Source organism: Cyprinus carpio, chromosome B7 (assembly GCF_018340385.1).
Source record: "Cyprinus carpio isolate SPL01 chromosome B7, ASM1834038v1, whole genome shotgun sequence".
Taxonomy (NCBI): domain Eukaryota; kingdom Metazoa; phylum Chordata; class Actinopteri; order Cypriniformes; family Cyprinidae; genus Cyprinus; species Cyprinus carpio.
This window is the reverse complement of record NC_056603.1, coordinates 35,304,376-35,327,825: the sequence shown is the minus strand read 5'-3', so window position 1 is coordinate 35,327,825 and position 23,450 is coordinate 35,304,376. Positions and strand designations below refer to the sequence as shown.

The 23,450-nt window shown below is 35.5% G+C and overlaps 2 protein-coding genes across 6 annotated transcripts; one reads left to right on the top strand and one right to left on the bottom strand.

The window, feature by feature from the left end:
- The first annotated feature begins 910 nt into the window (after nt 1-910).
- On the top strand, nt 911-11,633 carry sdr16c5b (short chain dehydrogenase/reductase family 16C, member 5b). 4 transcript variants are annotated; one of them, XM_042728421.1, is made up of 7 exons: nt 911-1,073; nt 1,225-1,568; nt 2,178-2,304; nt 2,458-2,557; nt 2,639-2,783; nt 4,645-4,770; nt 10,593-11,633. In XM_042728421.1, the coding sequence occupies exons 2-7, from the start codon at nt 1,243-1,245 to the stop codon at nt 10,678-10,680; spliced, it is 912 nt and encodes a 303-aa protein (XP_042584355.1). In that variant the 5' UTR covers nt 911-1,073; nt 1,225-1,242; the 3' UTR covers nt 10,681-11,633. The 4 variants fall into 4 exon arrangements, with proteins under 4 accessions (XP_042584355.1, XP_042584356.1, XP_042584357.1 ...); XM_042728422.1 differs by lacking the exon at nt 10,593-11,633 and adding an exon at nt 6,650-7,020; XM_042728423.1 differs by lacking the exon at nt 10,593-11,633 and adding an exon at nt 6,621-7,020.
- A 2,467-nt stretch (nt 11,634-14,100) lies between these two features.
- Nucleotides 14,101-23,357, bottom strand: chchd7 (coiled-coil-helix-coiled-coil-helix domain containing 7). 2 transcript variants are annotated; one of them, XM_019082700.2, is made up of 4 exons: nt 23,227-23,357; nt 17,262-17,345; nt 16,918-17,016; nt 14,101-14,477 (listed from the first exon to the last, which is right to left on the bottom strand). In XM_019082700.2, the coding sequence occupies exons 2-4, from the start codon at nt 17,319-17,321 to the stop codon at nt 14,373-14,375; spliced, it is 264 nt and encodes an 87-aa protein (XP_018938245.1). In that variant the 5' UTR covers nt 17,322-17,345; nt 23,227-23,357; the 3' UTR covers nt 14,101-14,372. The 2 variants fall into 2 exon arrangements, with proteins under 2 accessions (XP_018938245.1, XP_042584358.1); XM_042728424.1 differs by lacking the exon at nt 23,227-23,357 and adding an exon at nt 17,950-19,002.
- Between the last annotated feature and the right edge of the window lie 93 nt (nt 23,358-23,450).

The following is a 23,450-nucleotide window of genomic DNA, read 5'->3' as shown; positions in this document are numbered from 1 at the left end:
TTGCTAAACAAGAGCTCTGTCATGCATTAATTAAGTCTAATGTAATTTGGGTATCATACAGGGCATATAAAATCAAAGGGTTATCAAGAAAGCTGTAGGTTCTCCGTAGTCCACTCAGTAATATCAGTAATGGGAATTCATAGAAGTGTATCTTCTACCCAAATCCCACTTCACTAAATGTCACTTTAGGGCTATGAAAGTCAATGGTATAAAGACAAAATATAGGGTAACCTTTGTTCTGTGAATGTGAAAAGTCTCATGATATTCACAAGTATCTTTCATACACTGTTTATTTGGAGTGCAACCTAATAACTAAATGCTTGTTCAAACCAAGGATGATAAATGTAACGAAATAACTAGCCTATATTAACATCCACAGAACAGACGAAAACATTCAGTTTATTTATTTATGCGCTGCAGTTCTGTTTTTAGCCTATCATTCATCAGCTGAACAAAATTCACTGTAAGTGATCTCCATTAGCCTATAGGCTACTCTGATGTTAGTGATATGGACTCTGCTATTCTGTTCTCTCTCTCTCTCTCTCTCTCTCTCTCTCTCTCTCTCTCTCTCTCTCTCTCTCTCTCTTTCTCTTTCTCTCTCTAAATTGTAGTCCTATAGTTATTGTTATAATTACGGTTATCAATGCTTGCTTGAGCAGACCATAATCGTGTATAGGCTAATATTGTTACAGAAGTTATAGGCTACACTGCTAGCTTAGAAAAGATTTGTAGCTAAATGTCACATATTAATTCCACCACCATAATAAAATGAGCTGCCTGCAGCTGTTATTCACTTTATGAATTTATTTAAGGCAACTGATAAAGGTTTAATTCAAGTCTAGATTCTCTTATGTGCGCGTTGTTAAGGAAACTGGCGGGCGTCAAATGGTTAAACTTATGCGACGCCCATCACATTCTGTCCCGTTAGTAGGCTACTCTCGCTACACAAATACTGCACTTTGTCTTTCTGTAAACACGAATCGGACAGAGCGAAGGTCGATAATCCATCCATACGGTTAAACGCTGGAGCAAACCTGTTCTTGTATTAGTCAGCTCTAATCCAAACGAGTGGGGTAAGATACCAGTTGTTGCGCATTAATAGACAACGAGTAAATACGACTACATGATAACTTTCGCCTAAATTATTAATTTGTGATGGCATCGTACATTTTCTATTGTTGACAAATTGAATAAACTTGCTAAACGTATAACCATTGTCTCTAGGATCTATTCATCATCATCATGAACTTTCTCCTGGAGACTCTTCAGGTGCTCTTGATGTCACTGGTTTACAGCTTAGAAGCATTCGTTAGGTTATTTATACCGCCTCGAAAGAAGAATGTGTCCGGGGAGATCGTGTTGCTGACCGGGGCGGGCAGTGGCATAGGTCGCCTCATGGCCCTGGAGTTCGCGCGCCTGGGCGCGCATCTTGTGCTGTGGGATATTAATGAGGACGGTAATAAAGAGACTGCTCGTATGATTAAAGAAACGCACGGAGCACGAGCTTACACATATACCTGCGACTGCAGCGACCGGGAGGAAGTGTACAGAATCGCAAACCAGGTAAAATACACGGTTGCACTTCAGTACAAAGACATATAGTAGCCTACACTACATGTAATCTTCCGTCTGCATATTAAGTAACTGCAGTGTACATAGCTGACAACTGCCTAGACATAGGCCTAGACACAGTATATTTTATTTATTTTTACATTTTACATTCATGTTTTAGGTGTATTAGGATTTACTTTAATGGGATCTGCCTTTTCATTTATTTGAGGTCAGGAAAAGTATGTCATCATGTGCCACGAGACCTACCCAAGTGCCAAATTTGTAATGACCATAAACATTATGACTATAAACATTCACTCTCTTTTGCTTAAATGTTTATTTATTTTCAGTACATTGTAAAACGTTTTATCATTATAACAGTGTCTGTTAATAATTTTAATGGTTTCAGCTTGATTGTTTTAATTAGTAAGTATAGCCTACTCAAAATGGTTGAAAAACCACAATGAACTCCTGTGACTAAGTTCTAACTATGGCACTGCTTTGATACTTTCAACTTCAGAACAACAGTGATCCCTTAAGTGTTAAATTTTAGCAAGTTTACATTTTGACAGTCTAATAAGATCTTGTGTAATTCATGACTCAGTCCCTTTGTTTTATTAAGTAAAGCGTGAGGTTGGTGATATCACAATTTTGATAAATAATGCAGGAATTGTTACTGGGAAGAAGTTCCTGGAATCTCCTGATTCACTCATAGAGAAGTCTATGGAGGTCAATAGTCTGTCACATTTCTGGGTATGTATACCATCTATCTATCTGTCTGTCTGTCTGTCTGTCTGTCTGTCTGTGTGTCTGTCTGTCTGTCTGTCTGTCTATCTGTCTGTCTGTCTGTATTTTTGCCTCTAAATGATGCTAAAACAAAGCATGATAGTCTATATCTCCTCTTAGATGTACAAGGCATTTCTGCCAGCAATGATTGCTGCTAATCATGGCCATTTGGTCAGTATTGCAAGCTCCGCTGGACTTATTGGAGTAAATGGACTGGCAGGTAGATAACAATGTAAATCTCTCACTTAGAAATAAGTAAACATTTCAAATGACAATTGTGCTTTTGAATATTTTTGTACAGATTATTGTGCAAGTAAATTTGCTGCAGTTGGCTTTGCTGAGTCTATGGCACTAGAGCTGCTGGCCATGGGCTGTGATGGAGTGAAGACCACCATAGTCTGCCCATTTTTCATTAACACTGGCATGTTTGATGGTGCCAACACAAAGTAAGAAACATACTGTTTCTAAAAAAATAAACATAACCTACTTTTCCTGCCTACTTAACCAAACATTTTCTGTATTGCTCAACACACTGTATTTTTAATTTATTTTTTATTATGATAAAACTGTGGACGTGGCTGCACAGTTTATGAATGCTGTCTGTGACAATGTAGCATGTACAATCTGCACCAGTACAATGGAGAAGCATGTACATTTGCATTTATTAATTTCTGCCATGACAACTCTCAGAGAGTTTAACATGTTAATATACAGTATATTCCAATGTTTATGTGTTTGGTCTTGGCTAAATAGATCTACTACACTGCTACAGCAGATCAAGTACTACTGCCAGTATGTCCACAGACTGCTGCTGTGAGCATGTAGAAAATAATGCTGCTGCACATATAACATATATGAAATAACCCCCATATGTTACATGCATAAAATTAACCTGTAGCAGATCTATACAGGTGGAGCTGGGGAAGGTGGATGGTTTCTGAGCGTGCTGCACATGCTACAGCAAGCACTAGCCAAATATTTGAATGTTGAGCAGTAAGCTCACTGGCTGCTTATGTGAAGAGAAACCAATCAACTGCGCCATTTGAATGATGATGTAATAACATCTATATAATTTTGTTAGAACATATCGGCCTGTGCCATCTAGAGTTTCATTACAGAACTTTATATTTAACAGCTACTTTTACAAAGCAGCTTACAGCTGAGAAATAAAAAAGTGTTTCATCCTATAGAAAGAATAAAAATCTATAAGATTACATGCTAGAACAATAAAAAATTGTGAGCACAGAGCACAGAGATTTATTTTTAATACAGTTAACATCAACAGGATTATGTCATGTTCTTATGGCAGTTTTTTAAACATTTATATTATATTATATTATATTATATTATATTATATTATATTATATTATATTATATTATATTATATTATATTATATTATATTATATTATAAGGGAATCATCTGTCTGTAGGGTTAGTAAGAGCATTCTACCAGTGAGGAACAATGTACATGAAATGCATGAATACATGGGAAAGCGATAATGTGTCTTTATGTGGTGGTACCATGAGTCATGGCTCACTTTATAACTGTAGGCTTTTGGAGGGGATGCAAATTTGTATGAGTGGCGGTAAGAGAGTGCAGAGCCAGTGGCTGTTCTGCACACAAACATCAAACATACAGTGCACTTAAACATGCATTATATTGTTATATAATATGTTGAAAAACATAGAACCAGTTTTATCCAGAGTTTCTGCAAATCTGTATGCATTATGAAATTTTAATAAACTAGATTATGATTAAATGAGAGTAACGGTGAGTTTGCTTAAGAAAGAGACACTCATGTAGGACAGACAGAATATGACAGAGGTCATGTAATTCACCAGGTGCTCTCTAAGATCTGTGAGTGTGTGTGTGTGTGTGTGTGTGTGTGTGTGTGTGTGTGTGTGTGTGTGCGTGCGTGTGTTTCTCTTATGCTCAACATGGAAGAGTGTTTGTATGTTTGGAATTTATTACTGGTCGAACTGTCTAAGTGGGTCACAACCCAAAGATGGGTTACAGGTCAACAATATGTTTAGCAAAGAGTGCTACAGTATTATTAGTAACTAAAAGTATTTTCAAATTAGTTAACATATCTCATAGATAGACAGAAGGAGCCAGAGAATGTGTAGAATGTTTTTGAATGATGTATATGCGAATATTTTGGAACTGAATGTGGGAAGTGAATTGCAACTTGTGAGTAATATTTGTTGGGACGCCTTATTATTCCTGTAGTTCCTCTTAATCTGCTTTGTAAATGTCTTCAAAGACAAAGTGCTTATACTGGTGTGTATGTGTGTTTTTTTTGCAGATGGCCCAGAATCATGCCTATTCTTGAGCCGGAGTATGCATGTAGGAAAATTGTGGATGCTGTTAGAAGGGAACAGGTTTATGTTTATATGCCTCGAAGCATCTACATTGCCATCGTTTTGAAGAAGTAAGTCATGCTGGACATCAGTTAAAGATCTATTATAATTTCATGTTTATCTTTTATAATAACAGCATTTTAAGCCGTTATAAAATAGCTGCTATGCTAAAGCTATACAACTTAAAGGGTGGGTTTTAATAAAAATTAGCTATATATACAGTAAAAAATGTGTTTTTTTCTTATTGTGCTCTGACAATAAACAGGGATAATCTCAGTGCAGGTAACACTGAGAAAGAGTATGCATTGTTTATTTACAACAATGTGAGAATACAAAGCAAACTTATCTTTTACACCTCTCTGATCTAGGGTTGTCTTTCACCTGTCTCTTTGTGCTTTAGAAATAATTGAGAAATTGAAATAGTTTCATTTGTGTGTGTGTGTGTGTGTGTGTGTGTGTGTGTGTGTGTGTGTGTGTGTGTGTGTGTGTGTGTGTGTGTGTGTGTGTGTGTGTGTCTTTCAGTTTGCATGTATAACATTTTCCATCTCTGTCTTGCTTTTACTCTGTCACAGTCTTTTACCCACTAAAATGGGTGTGCTGCTTGGTGAATATCTAGGAGCGTTCAACTTTATGGCTAAGTTCAAAGGCCATGGAAAAAAAGAGTAAATAATTTCCACCACCAGAGGAATTCAAAACCAACCAGTGGACCAGATGGACAAATCACAGAGAGATTTTTGAGGAAACACAACCGTGTTATGCCACAAAGTGCTAAGAGAGTGAATGGAATAGTTACACATAAAAGAAGCATAAAAGCACTTCTTACATTCAGCACTGTTTTAACCATTACAATTAACCAGTTTTTATTATTATTATTATTATTATTATTATTTTAATAACAGTGATAAACTCATCTTGAGCCATTTGCACTTAATTTGCACCCAATAAAACATTTTGATGAAGAAAAAAAAGTCTCTTTGGCTTTAGAGGTTACATATTGTAGAACGTTAATTCTGTAGATTAGTTTTTTGTTTTTTTGTATGTTTGAACAGAATCAAACTACTTTCTAATGACGTATTTAATGACTGACTGACTGTATTATTGAAGCAGTTGACTTGGCTTATTATTATGGCTCCTTAATAAATGTATAATAATAATAATATTGGTGTCACAAATAATCTGTTCTACGACTCTATATTTTGTGCATTCTTCATATTTTGTTTTGTTCTTATGTTCATTAATTTCCATTGTCCTTATGTTGTCAGTTCCTGTGCTTAGTTTCTGTGTCCTTGGTTGCTAGTGTTCCTTTGTTGGCTTCCATAGTTAATCATTTGCTTGAAAACATTGTTTGAAATTGTTGACATTGTTTGAAATTGCCCCCTATACCCTCATTCACTATTCCCTACATTAGTCCACTAATATAGTCCACTTGAAGGAGTGAATGAAAACAAGTGAGTGAATTCAGACACTGAGTGCACTGGAAGACCTGCCAACTTTGCATAGTTTGTGGTTCCAGTTTATAAACATAACTTATCAAACTGGCAGCTCCAGTAAAAAGAAAATAAAAAATTCTATCATGGAAACTAGCATCTGTAAACTTTAATTAAACTATTTAATAATTTAATAAAAGGGAAATTTGTACTTTTGTTATATTACGCTTTACCCACAAGCAGTTTGGAAAATTGATGGATGGATGAATCAGCCGCAAGAGTCATCTTCGGTTGAGATGCAGGAATTCATTTGGCACGACCCTCAAAGTACATTAAGGGTATGGGGCGATTTTGGACACAGCCATTCTGTTCACTTGTATCCTGTTTAATTACTTGTTATCTCTTGTATTTATAGCCCTGTGTTTGATCCCTTTTTTGGCTGATTATTGTGAAGAAAATGTAAGATTGTTTGTTTGTTTTTTTTTTTTTTATAAATCTACTGCATTTTGATCCTCACCGTTAGCCTGCACATTGGATAATCAACCACAACAACGACATGAATCTGCCAGCAGTGGTACAATTCCTCCAACATACCCTCGTATTTAGATCTGGCGTGTGTATCGCATTATCCGGAGGATTCCTTCTGGGCATTCCTTTTGGCTGGGTTGAATGCAGAGAGATTGAGAAGTATGAGTCAGCCACGGACCCAGAGCCAGTGCTGTCACCAGTCAACTTGTATAAGGAATCTTTATTTTGATATTCTTTTCTGTTTGTTTTTCTTATTTTTAAGTTAATTTCTTTCCATTTTCCCTTTCCATTGTTTTCGATACTTCTGACTTCTGTGATTACCTTTTATAAATAAATCTGTGGCATTTTGATCATTGCCTTAACCTCTCCGTCGTCTGTATGTTACATTCGCTTGCTGAGAATTGGAATTTTTTTATTAATCAATGAACTACTATGAAAACAAAAAAGCACCATGAAACACTAAAATGTTATTTATACAACAGGAGCTGTGTACATTTAGTATAACTACACTAGAGAAGTGCAGTAAATAGGCCTACATTTTGGTCTCAGTGGAATTTTGCTCTATCCTAAAATACCATAATATTGTATACATTTATTAATGTATTTACTTATATATGTTTATATCTTAATATATTTAATGTAAAATTAAATTTAAACACATATATATATATATATATATATATATATATATATATATATATATATATATATATATATATATATATATATATATATATATATATATATACATAAATTATAATTTGAAATTAAAAAGCAAGGTCAACAAGAGACAAAACATGAATGCTTAAAATATAATTGAGATCAAAATAAATTTGCATTTGCAATGATTTATTATTTAATTATTATTTATTGTTTGATTGAAATGAATAATTTTATTGAAATTTTAAAAGTGGGTATACATTACACCAGAACACGCATTGTTAGGGTCTAAGCAGAATGCTTTTAGGTGCTTTTGGCCAGTGCGGTTTCGGTATACTGCAGTGTTGTGTTGTGATTTCCTTAGATCACGTGCTTTTTTTCAGAGAACATTTGTTTAAATGTTCGAATTTATGTGAATTTCTGCTGGCCTTTTTTTTTTTTTTTTTTCTCGAATGCCTTATAATTTGACACTACTAAGGTTTTTTACATGAATGAGACATTTTGTTGTATCTTGAGTCCTGTCTTCGATGACACTGTCTCTTTGATCTTATGTAATCATGTTTCATCGTGGAGTCAACATTGTTCAAAATGCAACAGGGTCTGACTCATCTGTAAATGACTAACAAATTAGTCATTAAGGATCATGACATGAGTAGGAGTGTACAATCCCAGCATATCAGATATTCAAATGAAGGGGCACTAAAAGCTTCCTATTATCTTTACCTAGGAAGAATTATTAAATGTTAAAAACAAATAAATAAAAAATAATAATAATAATAAACCTTCTAAATGTCGAATCGGACTGTCCCTTGGCCTTGTGAAAAACAAAAAAACTAACAAAAAACAAAAAAAAACATTAAAGCTGTCTAAAGCAGCTCAGTGCAGTATCTGGTGTGGGAGCAGTGCTCCCCTATGTGGACACACATTTTTAAGGGCCATGCATAAAGAAGGACTACAAAACTCACAAGTTCACTAATGATTGATGATGATTTAATTACAACCAGGTACCAGCTTTAAGCTTTAAAAACATTTACTTACCATGAATTTATTATTGTGTCTTTTTGATTATTCAGGCACAGTGGCATACACAGACCTCCACACGGGATAGGGCAAATACTTTTTTCCAAAGTCATTCTTTTTCTTCTAACTACTAAGATAGAAATAGCCGAAAAAAACCTCCAGGCTATTGCCTTTATCTTATGTCTATGTTAATTTTCACAGACAGTGTCTCAGTTATAAATCTCTGGTCGTATGCATGTCAGAATAGATTCATAATGTAAAGACTAGATCTCAGCTCCTAAATTAGATGATTTATGGTGATTCAAAGTATTCTAACCTAGTTAGGAGTAACAAGATGGCAGTAAGGTGTCGGAGACCATGGACTTTAAAGAAAGAATGTGTTGGAAATATATGATGATGACACAGTTGCTAAAATGATTCAGATTGTGAAGATATACTTTATGTTGCTGACCTTTGTAAGAAATTCAGTAACTTCTCCAACTCTATGAAACAATGCTCTGACTGCAGAAATGAAAGTTACAATAACTCAATGACATTTTTTGGCAACTGGAAAAATGCAGCAGTGCACAAGTGATGACTTGGAGCCCAGCACAGTCAACAATAAGCAGATTATTAAATACCACCATTGCAGCCCTAACAATACCAAACATGCTGTGGTAATTCATTGACTTCCCAACTGACCTTCAAACCATACGCAAAAGCAAGCCTCTTTTATGACGATTGCTGACTTCCATAAAGTTGTTGGAGCGATCGATAGCACTCTTGTAATGTAATCCAAGATGGTGGTATGGACACTATTACTTTAGGGCCCTATGAAATCCATTTTAATTTTTCCCAAATTCTGTTTTTTCCATTAAAATTTTTCTGGATTCCATTTTTTTATTTTTATGTTTTAATTTTTTTCTGGACACCTTTTTAATGGTTACATTTTATTTATTAAAAAGTATGTCTAATTTATTAAAATCATGTAACATAATTATAATCATGAAACAATTTAACATCAGTTTATTAAAATTTAACAAAAAATGTTAAGGGCTCTATGAATTGTTATTTTTCCCCCACCTTATGTTTTATTGTTACCAAATTCTGTTTTAGTATGTCTAACCATATGAATGCATAAAAAAGTTTCATTTATTCTTACAATAGCCTTATGATTTTTTTTTCTTCAGAAATTGTGACATGTAGGCCTATTTAATTATTATTATTTTTTAAAATAATTTTTCTGTTTATCAAATGAAGACATAAAACATTAATTCAATTTTACAATTAAACAAATAAAATGTTTTGGCATATAAAGAGGATTTACTATTACAATTAAAACTGAAGAAATATTGTATGATTATTCCTTCAAAAAAAAAAAATATTTTTTTAGTAATTTTAGTGGTATAGTTGTATTATGTACAATCTACTGAACAATACCTAATGTGTTTCCGGCACAATAGGTGCGTCCCAAATCACGTACTTATGCTCTATGACATTTTGTACTACAAATAGTCTGAGTAGTGCATTCATGCTGAAAATTCCTAAAAGAAAAAAAAAGCACTTTAAATACCTGGTTGATGCATTTAAATAAGCGAAAAAATGAAGTGTGGAATGTTGGACACTTCACACACTCAACTGTCGCAGCTTTAATTACGTCGCGAAGGGGGAGGGGCTATCAGACTCTGATTATTATTGACAAAACAACCTTATAAAATTCATACACTACATATATGCAGTGTATAGTATCATTTGGGACATTGTCTTAGAGTTAAACCAAACTTATTTTGACGAGTTGCCGTGAATTTACATTTCTGTTTGATAAGATGCTAGTTTAACTCAAATGCAACAGTAAAATGCTCATGAAGTGACTCTAACAGCAGTTCTGGAGATGCTGTTCATGTATTTATGTCCTAGTAAGACTGTAGACGCTATATTCACTGTGAGCTTCACGCGTAAAGTTAGTAAAAATACCGCGCGTCTGCACTATTCATTTACACAGAGACATACAGAACATGCAGGATTCATATTTAAATAGTCTTTTTGCGGCTTAATATTTACAAATACTAGTCCATATCGTGATTCTGATTCAAGTGTAATGACCTTCTGATTAATTCAGCCAAACTTTGACAAATTCTGTGAAATTCTGTGTTAAACTGTAAATTCCGTTTTTTTTATAGCTGGATTCTGCTATTCCATCCACATTTTCTGCATTGCATAAATCATAGGAGCCTACTGTTCTGGGTCCTAAAGAATGTTTTTATGTCATTTATTCTCAGACTATCAGAAAACTACACTGGAACATGTCTACAATGTCAGCGCCTTCTGGAAATTGAGAGTGCATGTATATCATACCTCACACAATGATTACTGAGGAGCAACAACAACTTTGTTTACTGCAGAAGCCATACTCTGAGACCTCAGCCTTGGTCACTAATGCTACCTGCTCAAGCAGACATGACAAGAGGTGTCAGGGGGACATAAACGTTGAGGCATACAAGCTAGGCTAAAGGCAAACCCCACAAGACCGTACGGTTTGCTGAGGCGGTTTGTGTTGCTATATCAACAAAGAATGGATTAACAATGCTTCATAGTCTCCAAACACTGTTCGTCACTGGTAGAGGTCATGTTTGTAAAGTGTTGACACTCCTCTCTGCTGTGGGAGTTCACAGCCATTGTTACTGTCATTGTGTGTTAACGCTTCACATACTGTACAGCTCTATCAGCAAGTAACAAACCAACAACCGTGATAGCTTTTTTCTTTGTAACTAGTGACGTCAACCAAGATAAGACAGTTTTGCAGAAGTTCTACCAACATTTTAACTTTGCAAAAAGGTGAACACATTGGACCTGGTGTACACAACCGAAAAATAAAGGCAAAATACTGCATACAAACCTCTCCCCCATTCCTGCCCCCACCCCCACCTCAGGTACTCAGATCACATCTTTGTCATGCTAATTCCAGCATACAGACCTCTTCTCAAACTCGCCAAACCGGTTCAAAGCATATCACCATATGGCCGGATGATGCTGCCTCAGCACTACAGGACTGCTTCCAGGACACAAACTGGAACGTTTAAAGACACAACATAAAACCACACAAACCTGCAAGAGTACACTGAAACAGTGACTGCTTACATCAAAAAGTGCAATGATGATCTAACAGTCACCAAGACCATATGTGCCAACCAGAAGCCATGGCTGATAGCAGATGCTCACAGGCTGATAAAGATCACATCAGGATATAAAGCTGCCCTCAAAACAGCAAGAACAGCAAGAGACACATGGAGCCTGTGGCAGGCAATTTAGACCATCACCGACTATAATGATGACACATCCCTCCCATATGCACGACGAAAAGGATTCAAGATTCAACACTCCCCTGAGCATGCTAGACAAATTATTATGGCTAGTGGCTTTTACACAGTATTTGCAAAGCTTGCAACCTTCCCTCCGTGGTGATAATGGTGATCATGATAACTTCTGCTGAGAATGATGAAAATACTTCCGACCACACATTACTGAGTGTTTCTGAGAAAGCATTGATATGTGACTGCTTTGCTAGCTTACATTTTTGATATTGGCAAAACTTGTTGACAATATGTAATAAAACATTAAATTTGTTATCATCACATTTTATTTACTCAAAACATATGCACAATCATTGCGTTCAATCTCATCAGTTTTAGTATGTAATATCAATATTCATATTGGATTTCCAGAAACTTTATTTGCAATTTGATACTTTTAAGAGATATTTACCTACTAAACAACAACTGACTCCACACCTCTTTACCCAAGTTTACTACTTCAGACTGATGTGCCCTCCAGAAGCTTGTGCTCTGCAAGTGAACAGCAAATTATAGTACAATCCCAAAGAGGCACAAAATCACTTTCACAGACTTTTACTTTAATTGTTTCCTGCTGATGGAATGACCTGCCCAAAAAGATACAAGCAGCTGAGTATTTAGCCATCCTTCAGAAACGGCTAAAGACGCATCTCTTCTATCTTGGCCCTTTAACACTAGATCTCTCAATTCTGTTTCTATTCTATGTGCTTCTTTTCTTTTTATTTGTTATAAAAACTTGACCATTTAACACCAATACTCTTTATTCTATTTCTATTGTATCTACTTGTTTTTATTTCATAAAAAAACTTGACTCTCTAACACTAGCACTCTCTATTCTGTTTCTATTCTATCTACTTTGTATTCATCTTATTTATTATATATAAACCTTGCTGCATATATTATATTATATACGAACCTTGATACATACTGATTTAGACTAACCAGGACTTGTCACAACATTTACATATTGTTTCTCTCTTCTTTTTTTTTTGGCTTGATTACTTACAGTTTCCTTATTTGAATGTTACTTTGGATAAAAGCATTTGCTAAATGATTAAATGTAAATGTAATATGAATGTAGAATACTAACAGATGTGATCAAATTATTCAGTAACCATGGTGATTAACAAATGGCGAGAAAACAGAGCAACAAAAGTGACCAACTAGATAACAAGGCAGACAAAATCTGAACTGAACACAACGAACAGAACATAATTGTTCAGTGCTCTGTGCAATCCCTGTATCTTGTGAGGAAGAAGGCACATTTGGAAGACACAGGGAGACATCTAGTGATGATAAGGGAGATGCATCAGGTGGACCAGCTCGATCATCATCCACCAGACTCATCTGGGTATCTGCATTGCTCAAATGCGAGGACCATTCCTAGTATCTCCATTACAATCTTAGCAATTTCAGAAGATTACATGGAGGGAATTATTCAGACACCAAATGTAATCTTTGATATATATATTTTTTTCTTTTCTAGTGGGTGTAGGACACTAGAGTTAATTTATGTAAGTGTTCATTTATGTATGTGTTCCTATGGCTCAGCGGTAGAGCATTGTTAGCAGCGCAAAGGTTGTGGGTTCGATTCCCAGGGAACACATTAGGTAAAAAAAACTGTTTTTTCTTATGCTAATGCAATTTTTGGTGGATTGTAATTAATTACATACCTTTCTATCAAAGTTATCTGACATTATCTAGATGAATATGTTCTGACACAGTTTAACTCTGGGTTCCTGTCATATTTTATTACCATTTTCTAAACTATAGCGAATAAATGTGATAATGTGTGAAATGTTGAAGGTGTCTGAATAAATTTTGGTTTGATTATTCAACATCAAATTTTTCTTGCCACAGTTGCCCTGTGGCCTGCATAATAGGAAACTCAAGTTATGTTGTATTATGTATGATGAATCTTGTACAAGTATTATGGAATAACAATTAAACTGCTTAGATGATCATGTAGGTGATATGACCAGTTTTAAACTCAATGATATATACGCCTCATATAACTTTGGTAGTGATACAGTTTTGTTCATCATCACACCATTTAATAATTTAATGAAACCTTTCCATAGATTTCCATATCACTGCACACTAAATTAACTCCAACTTGCAAATGGAAAGACATGCAGCTTCATCGGCATACAAACAGTATACACGAATAAAGCTATATACACACACACACACACACACACACACACACACACACACACACACACACACACACACACACACACACACTATATAAGAAATCTACTGCTTAACTGTTTATATCCTCACCTTATGTAAACATCACTATCACCCCTCTCTCAACTGCTAAATGTGGACATTTAGTCATTAACATTACGAATTTCTCTAAAACTGCTTTGATACAATGTGTATTGTGAAAAGCACTATACAGATAAAACAGATATGACACAACACCCACACATATTAAAAATATGTTCTATTTTTAATAATTGAATACATTAAATTAGGCTGTAATAGCCTGCCATCGACAGTATGGTACATACAAACACAGCATTAGTTGTTACACAACTACATAATTGCTGAAATTACGCAAGTACACATTTAATCCCTTTCCTCACAAGACTGAAATACATTTTCATAAAACCAGAAGGATAGATTCATAGTGTGTCTCCTCTGCAAGAAATTTGTTTTATTGAGTCCAAACACACTTATGTTCTAACTGCTACTGTGCAGTTAGTAGGGCTTCCCTCCAAGGGCTGTGATGATCTGTTCTCGCTCCTCAGCGGTTGGCATATCAGGCTTTACTCCATCACGCCTACGCTGCAGCATCACACCATGCTGAGAATGTGAAATATGGGGGAGGAGAGTATGTTCTTTAGTACTTTTCACAAGATGGCATTTTAGAGCAGCATAACAGAAAATGTTTATATCAACAAGACACCAGTGAAGCCAAAGTGACTGTGGTGAGAGAAAAAAAAAAATGGTGATGAACCACTCTCAGCTTGGGAAGCTCATGGTAGACATCTGTTTGATTTACAGTATACTGTGGTCTTTCACTTTTGGTAAAGTGGATCAAAATATGATATCACGTCATAAATCTACAATACTGTTCAGGGAACATATAAGAGCCATTTCTAAAGACATTTTTTAGTTTAATCTAGTAGTTAAAAAGCTTAATTGGTAAAAGCCAAATGAAAATATTTAATATTAAGTTTGTTTACGTTACATGACAACTATAAGATGATTTTTATTAATGAAATGCAGATTATTCGTCAGGATTAAAAACTGGATTGATTTCAATACCATTAAATATACGTAAACTGTGCACCTAACACTAGGAAAAATACGAGTATTGGATTGGGACTAGGTCTCAGTAGGATGGAGATCAGATGGGGATCGGGCTAGGGCTGGATGGTATGGCCAAAATCATTATCATGATATATATTTTATCACTTTATATAAAAAAAATCTGCTCTTGTTGTTGACTCCGTTGCGGTGTCCAAAATTGCTCAATTGTATACCAGTTGTGTTATCCTTATATAGTGCATTAATTGTTTTGTATTGCAACCAATTAAATATGAGTTTATTATTATTATTATTATTATTTACTTTTATTATTTTTGTTGTTACTTTTGCCTTCTTTGAAAGTTATAACTACAAACGGAGCCTCATAAAAAAAAAAAAAAAAATAATAATAATAATAATAATAATAATAATAAAAAGAACAGCCAGAATGGACTATGTACTTTTTTTGAAGAACTTTAACCTCTGGTCAGGTAAGTAATAATAATAAGTTATATTTTTATAGCGACTTTCAAGAACCCAAGGACTCTTTACAAAATAATTTAAGCAATTGGCAAACAAAATGCACTAGACAGTCAAGAGCCCAAGGACGTTTCACAAAATAATACAAGCAATAGGCAAACAAAATACACCAGACAATCCGAGGGGACATTCAGACAAGCAAGTGTTGACAACAAAGAACTACTGATAAATAACAAGAATGATGAACATCAATTATGTCAAGGTGGTCATGTGTCATACAGACAGAAGTTGAGAAACTGAGAAGCAGAGGAGAACATGAGCTATTTAGAGAAAAAAAGTGAATAGATGACTTAAGTTGAGACTTAAAGGTCTGGAGAGAGGAGGCAGCACAAATATTATGGTGCAGCTTATTCCACAGCTTAGGGCCTATAATACAGAAAGCCCTACCACCCGCCATACACTCTAAAAAACAACCCAATTTGGGTAAATATGCAGACAGATGGAGAAAAGTCTTGAAAATGATATAAATTTTATGTAGGAAAAAAAACATTAATAACTATGGACGATGGTTTAACAAGTTTGTTGATCTCTGAGAAAAGAGCTTTAGGTTTGCACTTGGCTAAATTAATGACAGTAGAGAGACAGGTAGAGCGTGCTTCTTTATATTTCACTACTGAATCTGAAAAAGCAGTAGCGTGCACTATAAAGTTTATAATGTCTTATAAAGTCATTTAAGACGCCTACATTCAAGTTCAGAGGTGAACCAAGGAAAGGAGTGAGCAGAAGCGACAGTTCTAGTTTTTAGCGGAGCAAGGTCATCCAAAATATTACAAATAGTTTCATTATACGTTGAGAATATCTCATCAGGGCTCAGGAGGTTGGATGCAGATGAGGGAGGCAGCAATAGCAACAGAAAAACTGACAGTGGTTACAGATTTCAAGTTAAGGTAAGATATAGTAGTTTTTGTTTTTGGTTACACAAGGGGAAGAAGATAACAAAAGACAATAAGTTTATGATCAGAGATGCCCAATTCATGACCCTGAGCACCAACATTGTCAATACCAACAGTGCAAAGCAAATCAAGAGTATGAAAATGTGAACGCGTGAGGAAATCAATATGCTGTGATACATCAAAATAATCCATAACAGACAAAAAGTCTTTTGCAGTATTAGAATCAGAATCAAAGTGCATGTTAAAGTTACCTAGCATTATGATTCTGTTTTGCTGTGCACAGTACTTCATGGTTTAGGCTAGATTTGACTATCCTTACCCAGAAATTTACGCTGAAATCTATGGTAAACCCGGGCATTCACAAACATAATTAAACCATTTTATCCTTAGAAGAATCCTACATTTTGGAGAGTCCCATGCAAGGCTAATTTTTTATGCACTTTTTTTTCCCTTCTTTCTTCAAATTGGTACATTTCTCTACAGAATATGGTTATGAAATATCAGATTAGTAAATTAGTAAGTTTTTTTTTTCTCATGAGTCCTAGTGTCTGTATACTTACCCAGTACTTCCTGCAGTTTTTATACCTCATGAAGTATGCAGAACACATGCTCTTATCATAGTTGTATGCATCCAAACATTTTTGAGAACCATCACTCTCCTATGTCAACGCAAACACAGAGAAAATAAAAGTTTTAAAATACAAATCTCATTTTACAATAGGTCATGATATAACTGCCAATGTAGTTAACTAAACTAAAACTTATTACAGTTACAATAGCTACCTCTTCACTTATGCAACACAGTGCAAAATTTCACATCAATTTTAAATATATTTAGACAAAAAACATATATAGTTCACATGAAATTTAACATGTTATTTAGCCACAAACTCCATTGCCTGACCTCAATGCATGGGTTGATATCCACATTCCGAACTTTGCATGCACTTGATTTGCCAGCCATTCTCCAACTGCATCTGTGTTACAGCTGGAATGTCAGAGAGCTCCAGTTACATAAGAAATCAGGGACGGGCATTTCTTGTATTTCCTTTTGAGAACATGACAGATCACTAAGATGTGCAAGTTACAATGATAATGAAACCATTTTAATTAATACATACTTTTGACAATTGTGAAGAGAAAAGTAACATTAGTAGATTATTAAAAATGCATCAGTGTTTTTGAAAAATAAACATATGAAGGAATGTCACCGTTTTAAATAAATCATGATTGTTCAATCCTGCTTCAGGAGGGTCAGCATCCTGCCAAGTATAACTCTGACCAGCTCCAACACACTAGCCTGGACGTTTCTAGTCACACCCTATACCCCTATTCACTATTTCCTTCATTAGTCCACTTATATAGTCCAGTTGAAAGAGTTAATGAAAACACAAGCGAGCGAATTCAGACACCGAGTGTTCCAGAAGGGCTACTGCTTTTGCATATTTTGTGCTTGCTGTTTAATAATATTTTGAATCTTAGCAAACTGGTAGCTCCACTAGTAATGAAAAGATTTATCTTTAACTCAGCCATGAAAACTACCATGTATAAACCTTAATTAAACTATAAAATCAATTAAAAAGAATCTATACCTGTATGACATTATGCTGAACTCAAATAGGGCAAGCAGGTTGGAAAACGGATGGATAAAATGATGATTCAGCTGCAGGCGCCATCTTCTGGCGAGACGTGGGAACTCATTCAGCATGACCATCACAGTACATTAAGGGTGCTATGGTTAACATTAGTTGTATAATCATTATTGGGGTCCATTGCGAGATTGTATGAATGCACTTGATAATGTCCACTAGTTTCAGATCCCACTACACATTGCTGTCTCCTCAACTAGTGCCCTATTTAAAAGTATAGGGGGTGATTTCGGACGCAGCCTGGTAATCCTGAACACCTTGATGATCTGGTTCAGGTGTGTTTAATTTTGGAGCTAACCTCTGCAGGACAGTAGCCCTTCAGGAAAAGATCTGGACTCCCCTGAAATAAATTAATCAATAAATGCTGTGCATTACCATTTAAAACTGCACAAGTTAAAGTTAGTGATTGAACACGGAAGTGAATGTAAACTGAAGTGCTTTGCTAACAGGTTAAAAAACTCAAACCTATATGGGAACAATCAGATAGATAACAATTGAATTTTTCTACTTTTCTGGAAAAACAGACTAATATGACATTAACATAAGCTTACCATATTCATGTGCCATGGTATTAAATGGTACATTTGCACTGTCTGTGGTACAGTTCAAAAATAAAAAAACAACAAGGTGGTGGCCAAAATTATTAGAACAGTAGTACTTTCACAAGCTAACAAATTTTAAGTCAGGTTTAAAGTCAGTTATTTCTATCTTTTGTTGTAGTGTGTCAGTAGGAAATATCAGTTTACATTTCCCAACATTCATTTTGCCAATAATTGTAATAATCCACTGAGATTTTTATTTGCACAAAGAGTCTGATAACAGCCAGTGCTCCACACAGAGATCTCATCATCATGCAGTCTGTCTCGAATGAGAGGAAGAAACAGAACAAACTGAGACAGACTAAAAGAAGAAATGGCAATGTTTCCAAGATTCTTAAAGAAACCTACCTGCAAAGCTTCAGTACAGTTAAAGGTTTTAAGCATTTGTGTAAAAATGCTGTAAAATGAGGATGCTGTCAAATATGATGTCATAAATAGATTTCTTTATCAATAAATTTATATTTATTACATTAAAGTCAAAATTTGGTGTGACCATCCTTTGCGTTTAAAGCAGCTTTTGCCCCAGGTGATGATGATGATGATGATGATGATGATGATGAGATCAAATGTCAAATAGCAAAACGGCAAAATGAATGTTTGGAAATGTAAACTGATATTTCTTTCTGACACACTATAGCAAAAGAAAATGCCATTTGCTTTTGGAAGCTGTTGATCTGAACCCACATCATGCGGTCAAAGGAATTCTGAAGTGTACAAGTGCATTTCAATAAATTAGAATGTTGTGGAAAAGTTCATTTATTTCAGTAATTCAACTCAAATTGTGAAACTTGTGTATGAAATAAATTCAATGCACAGACTGAAGTAGTTTAAGTCTTTGGTTCTTTTAATTGTGATGATTTTGGCTCACATTTAACAAAAACCCACCAATTCACGATCTCAACAAATTAGAATATGGTGATATGCCAATCAGCTAATCAACTCAAAACACCTGGAAGGAAAAAGTGTGGAAGAAAAAGGATGCACAACCAACCGAGAGAGAAGCAGCCTTATGAGGATTGTCAAGCAAAATCGATTCAAGAATTTGAGTGAACTTCACAAGGAATGGACTGAGGCTGGGTCAAGGCATTAAGAACCACCACACACAGACGTGTCAAGGAATTTGGCTACAGTTGTCGTATTCCTCTTGTTAAGCCACTCATGAACCAACGACAATGTCAGAGGCGTCTTACCTGGGCTAAGGAGAAGAACTGGAATGCTGCCCAGTGGTCCAAAGTCCTCTTTTCAGATGAGAAAAAGTTTTGTATTTAATTTGGAAACCAAGGTCCTAGACTCTGGAGGAAGGGTGGAGAAGCTCATAGCCCAAGTAGCTTGAAGTCCAGTGTTAAGTTTCCACAGTCTGTGATGATTTGGGGTGCAATGTCATTTGCTGGTGTTGGTCCATTGTGTTTTTTGAAAACCAAAGTCACTGCACCCATTTACCAAGAAATTTTGGAGCACTTCTTACTTCCTTCTGCTAACCAGCTTTTTTGAAGCTGCTGATATCATTTTCCAGCAGGATTTGGCACCTGCCCACACTTCCAAAAGCACCAAATGTTGGTTAAATGACCATGGTGTTTGTGTTCTTGACTGGCCAGCAAACTCACCAGACCTGAACCCCATAGAGAATCTATGGGGTATTGTCAAGAGGAAAATGAGAAACAAGAGACCAAAAAATGCAGATGAGCTGAAGGCCACTGTGAAAGAAACCTGGGCTTCCATACCACCTCAGCAGTGCCACAAACTGATCACCTCCATGCCATGCCGAATTGAGGCAGTAATTTAAGTAAAAGGAGCCCCTACCGAGTATTGAGTACATCTACAGTAAATGAACATACTTTCCAGAAGGCCAACAATTCACTAAAAATGTTTTTTTTTCTTTTTTTTATTGGTCTTATGAAGAATTCTAATTTGTTGAGATTGTGAATTGGTGGGTTTTTGTTAAATGTGAGCCAAAATCATCACAATTAAAAGGACCAAAGACTTAAACTACTTCAGTCTGTGTGCATTGAATTTATTTCATAAACGAGTTTCATAATTTGAGTTGAATTACTGAAATAAATGAACTTTTCCACGACATTCTAATTTACTGAGATGCACCAGTATATGGATATACTGTCAGCCCAGATTCAGCAAAATGCAGCAAAGTTGATTGGACAGCACTTCATAAACAAAACAAAAGGCAGAAAGACCCACAAACAGACAATAACTGAAGTCAGTTGCAGTAAAGGCCTTGCAAGGCATCACAAAAGAGGAAACCCAATCTTTGGTGATGTCCATTAATTATTTTCATAATTAATTACTATTCTACTTCTCTTGACATGCTCTTGCATCTCACACATTGTGGCTGAAAGGATAACAGTAGTCTATATGCAACAGGACATCGTCCGAATATCCTCAAATTATATTATTTCTTTGAAAATTTATATGAATTCTCCATCTTTCTAAAGAAGTTGATGCAAACATGGGTTTACCAATGTTTTTCTGTTGTGTTATATGTGTATGCCATTGAATTTAAACGGACTGAGTTGTTTTATGCATTTTTGTGATTACAAATAAATGGAGCAGCTGCGACTGAACAAATGTGTTTTCTCATTTTATGTAAAATAATTAAAAACATTTGGACTTAGCATCACTGATGCGCACTTCTGACACAAAGTAATAAATGACTGTCACTGTAACTTTTTTTAATTATTGGTAAAATATCGATGCTGGAGACTTTAAATATAATGACGTAACTCCTCTTCTGTCATAGCTTTCATTCATTTATCCCCCCGGTGAAATGATGTTTGCGCTGTTTGCTTCAGAGAGGCATGTTAAAGGGTTAGTTCACCCAAAAATGAAACTTAGGTTGTGTTTTACTCACCCCCGAGGCATCCTAGGTGTATATGACTTTCTTTAAGGCGAATCCAGTCGGAGTTATATTAAAATTGTCCTGGCTATTCCAAGCTCTATCACTACAGTCAGCGGGTGTTGCAGTGCTTCAGTCCAAAAGAAGTGAAATAAAAAGTGCCCATCCATTAAAAAAAAGAAAAAGAAAGAGTGTCTCACACTGCTCCGGGGGGAGAACAAAGGCCTCCTGTAGCGAATCGTTGCGTTTTTGGAAGAAAAATATTGATAGTCAAAACGTTATAATCACTTTAATCTAGCTTGCGCTCACTGTTGTAAATGAAAGCAGTTATGGATGGATGACGTATGAGGTCAGCTTTGTGCGTGCATCACTTCAGGCAGTGGTGAGATCAAAACAAAACAACGGTCACTAATTAGAAGTACAAAATGAGAATTTGTAAAGAAGAATGTCAGAGGATTTCATTATAAGCCAAGAGGAGACTGGTTTTCCTTTGCTAAAGTAAGAAAACTTTGCTTTCTTTGCTCCTGTTAACAAACGTTGGTTTTCACGAGACTCACCAGCACATGCACAACACTGACATCATACGTTATCAGCCCGGAGCTGCTTCCATGTACAACTGTCGGTGCAAGCTAGATTAAAGTGATTATTACATTTTGAATATGGATATTTTTTATTACAAAAGTGCATGGATTCGCTACAGGAGGCCTTTGTTCATCCCCCAGAGCCGTGTGAGACACATTCTTTTTTTTTATAATGGATGGCCACTTTTTATTTCACTTCTTTTGGACTGAAGCACTGCAACACCCGCTGACTGCAATGATGGAGCTTGGAATATCCAGAGGGTAACTGCCTCTGGGGTGAGTAAAACACAGCCTAAGGCCTTGTCCCAAATGGAACAGTTCATAAGCACTTGCAGTCTTACAGACTTACAATGGCCGCCGCGTACGCATGTCCGTAATAAAACTTTAATGAAATTCAATTCAATTAAAATACACATGAAAACTAATTCAAAATATTTCTCTAATAGTAGATTCTTATTGATGATAAGATAACAAGAAGGTCAATTGTATGTATGTAAATAAAACTCACTAAACAAAATAGGAGAATACTTATACTCTCTTAGTTCAAAGGGCACTGATATTTCTAGTCACCCCTTACGAAAATTAGCTATGGTTACCCTACAAATTAAACCAAAAAAATTAATGGTTATTAGTTAAACCATGATAACCACAAATTAACTATGGTTTTGCTACACTAACCATAGTTTAAACATGGTATTTGTAGTAAAACTGTGGCTATACAAATGGTAATCATTACGCCAAAAAAAAAAAAAGAAAGAAAGAAAAAACACAGGGTTACTACACTTTTTCTACAATAAAACCATGGTTCATTTTCGTAAGGTCTAGTATTGACATTGTCGCATAATGCAAACGAATTTAGATCTCCACGACCTTTGTCAGACTGGTTCAGAACAGTTGCGAGTCTATCGCAAACTAAACACCTCAAATACGAATTAAAAAGACATAATGGGCACATAGTGGTACCTTAACTCACTTTAAAACAAGGCACGAGAGCATGGAAAACAACCAATCTCAGTCATTTAAATTAGTGATCAGAAGACCGGTACTGTAACCCAGCCGAATGTACTGCGACCTTCACTTCTACAAATTCTATTAGCAAACTACAATAAAAAGAACACGTTCAATAGCAAAACACAAATAAACTGTGCTTGCCACTGAACAATAAATGTATTGTTGCAAGTAGGCTACTTACAATTTACGTGTCGCTTATGAACACTCAACCTTCCCTCGTCACGTCAAAACAGAGCGTGTGTCACAACACAACTCAACCTAACCGATTTGTAGGTGATGGACAGGCATGACTGACCAATCAAACAGCAAGTTTAAAATCGTCACCAGTAGCAGTTGCATGAATTGTCACCTCTTTCAACCAATTGAATAAGGATGATAACTGTTTTACCCTCCTATTGACTGAAC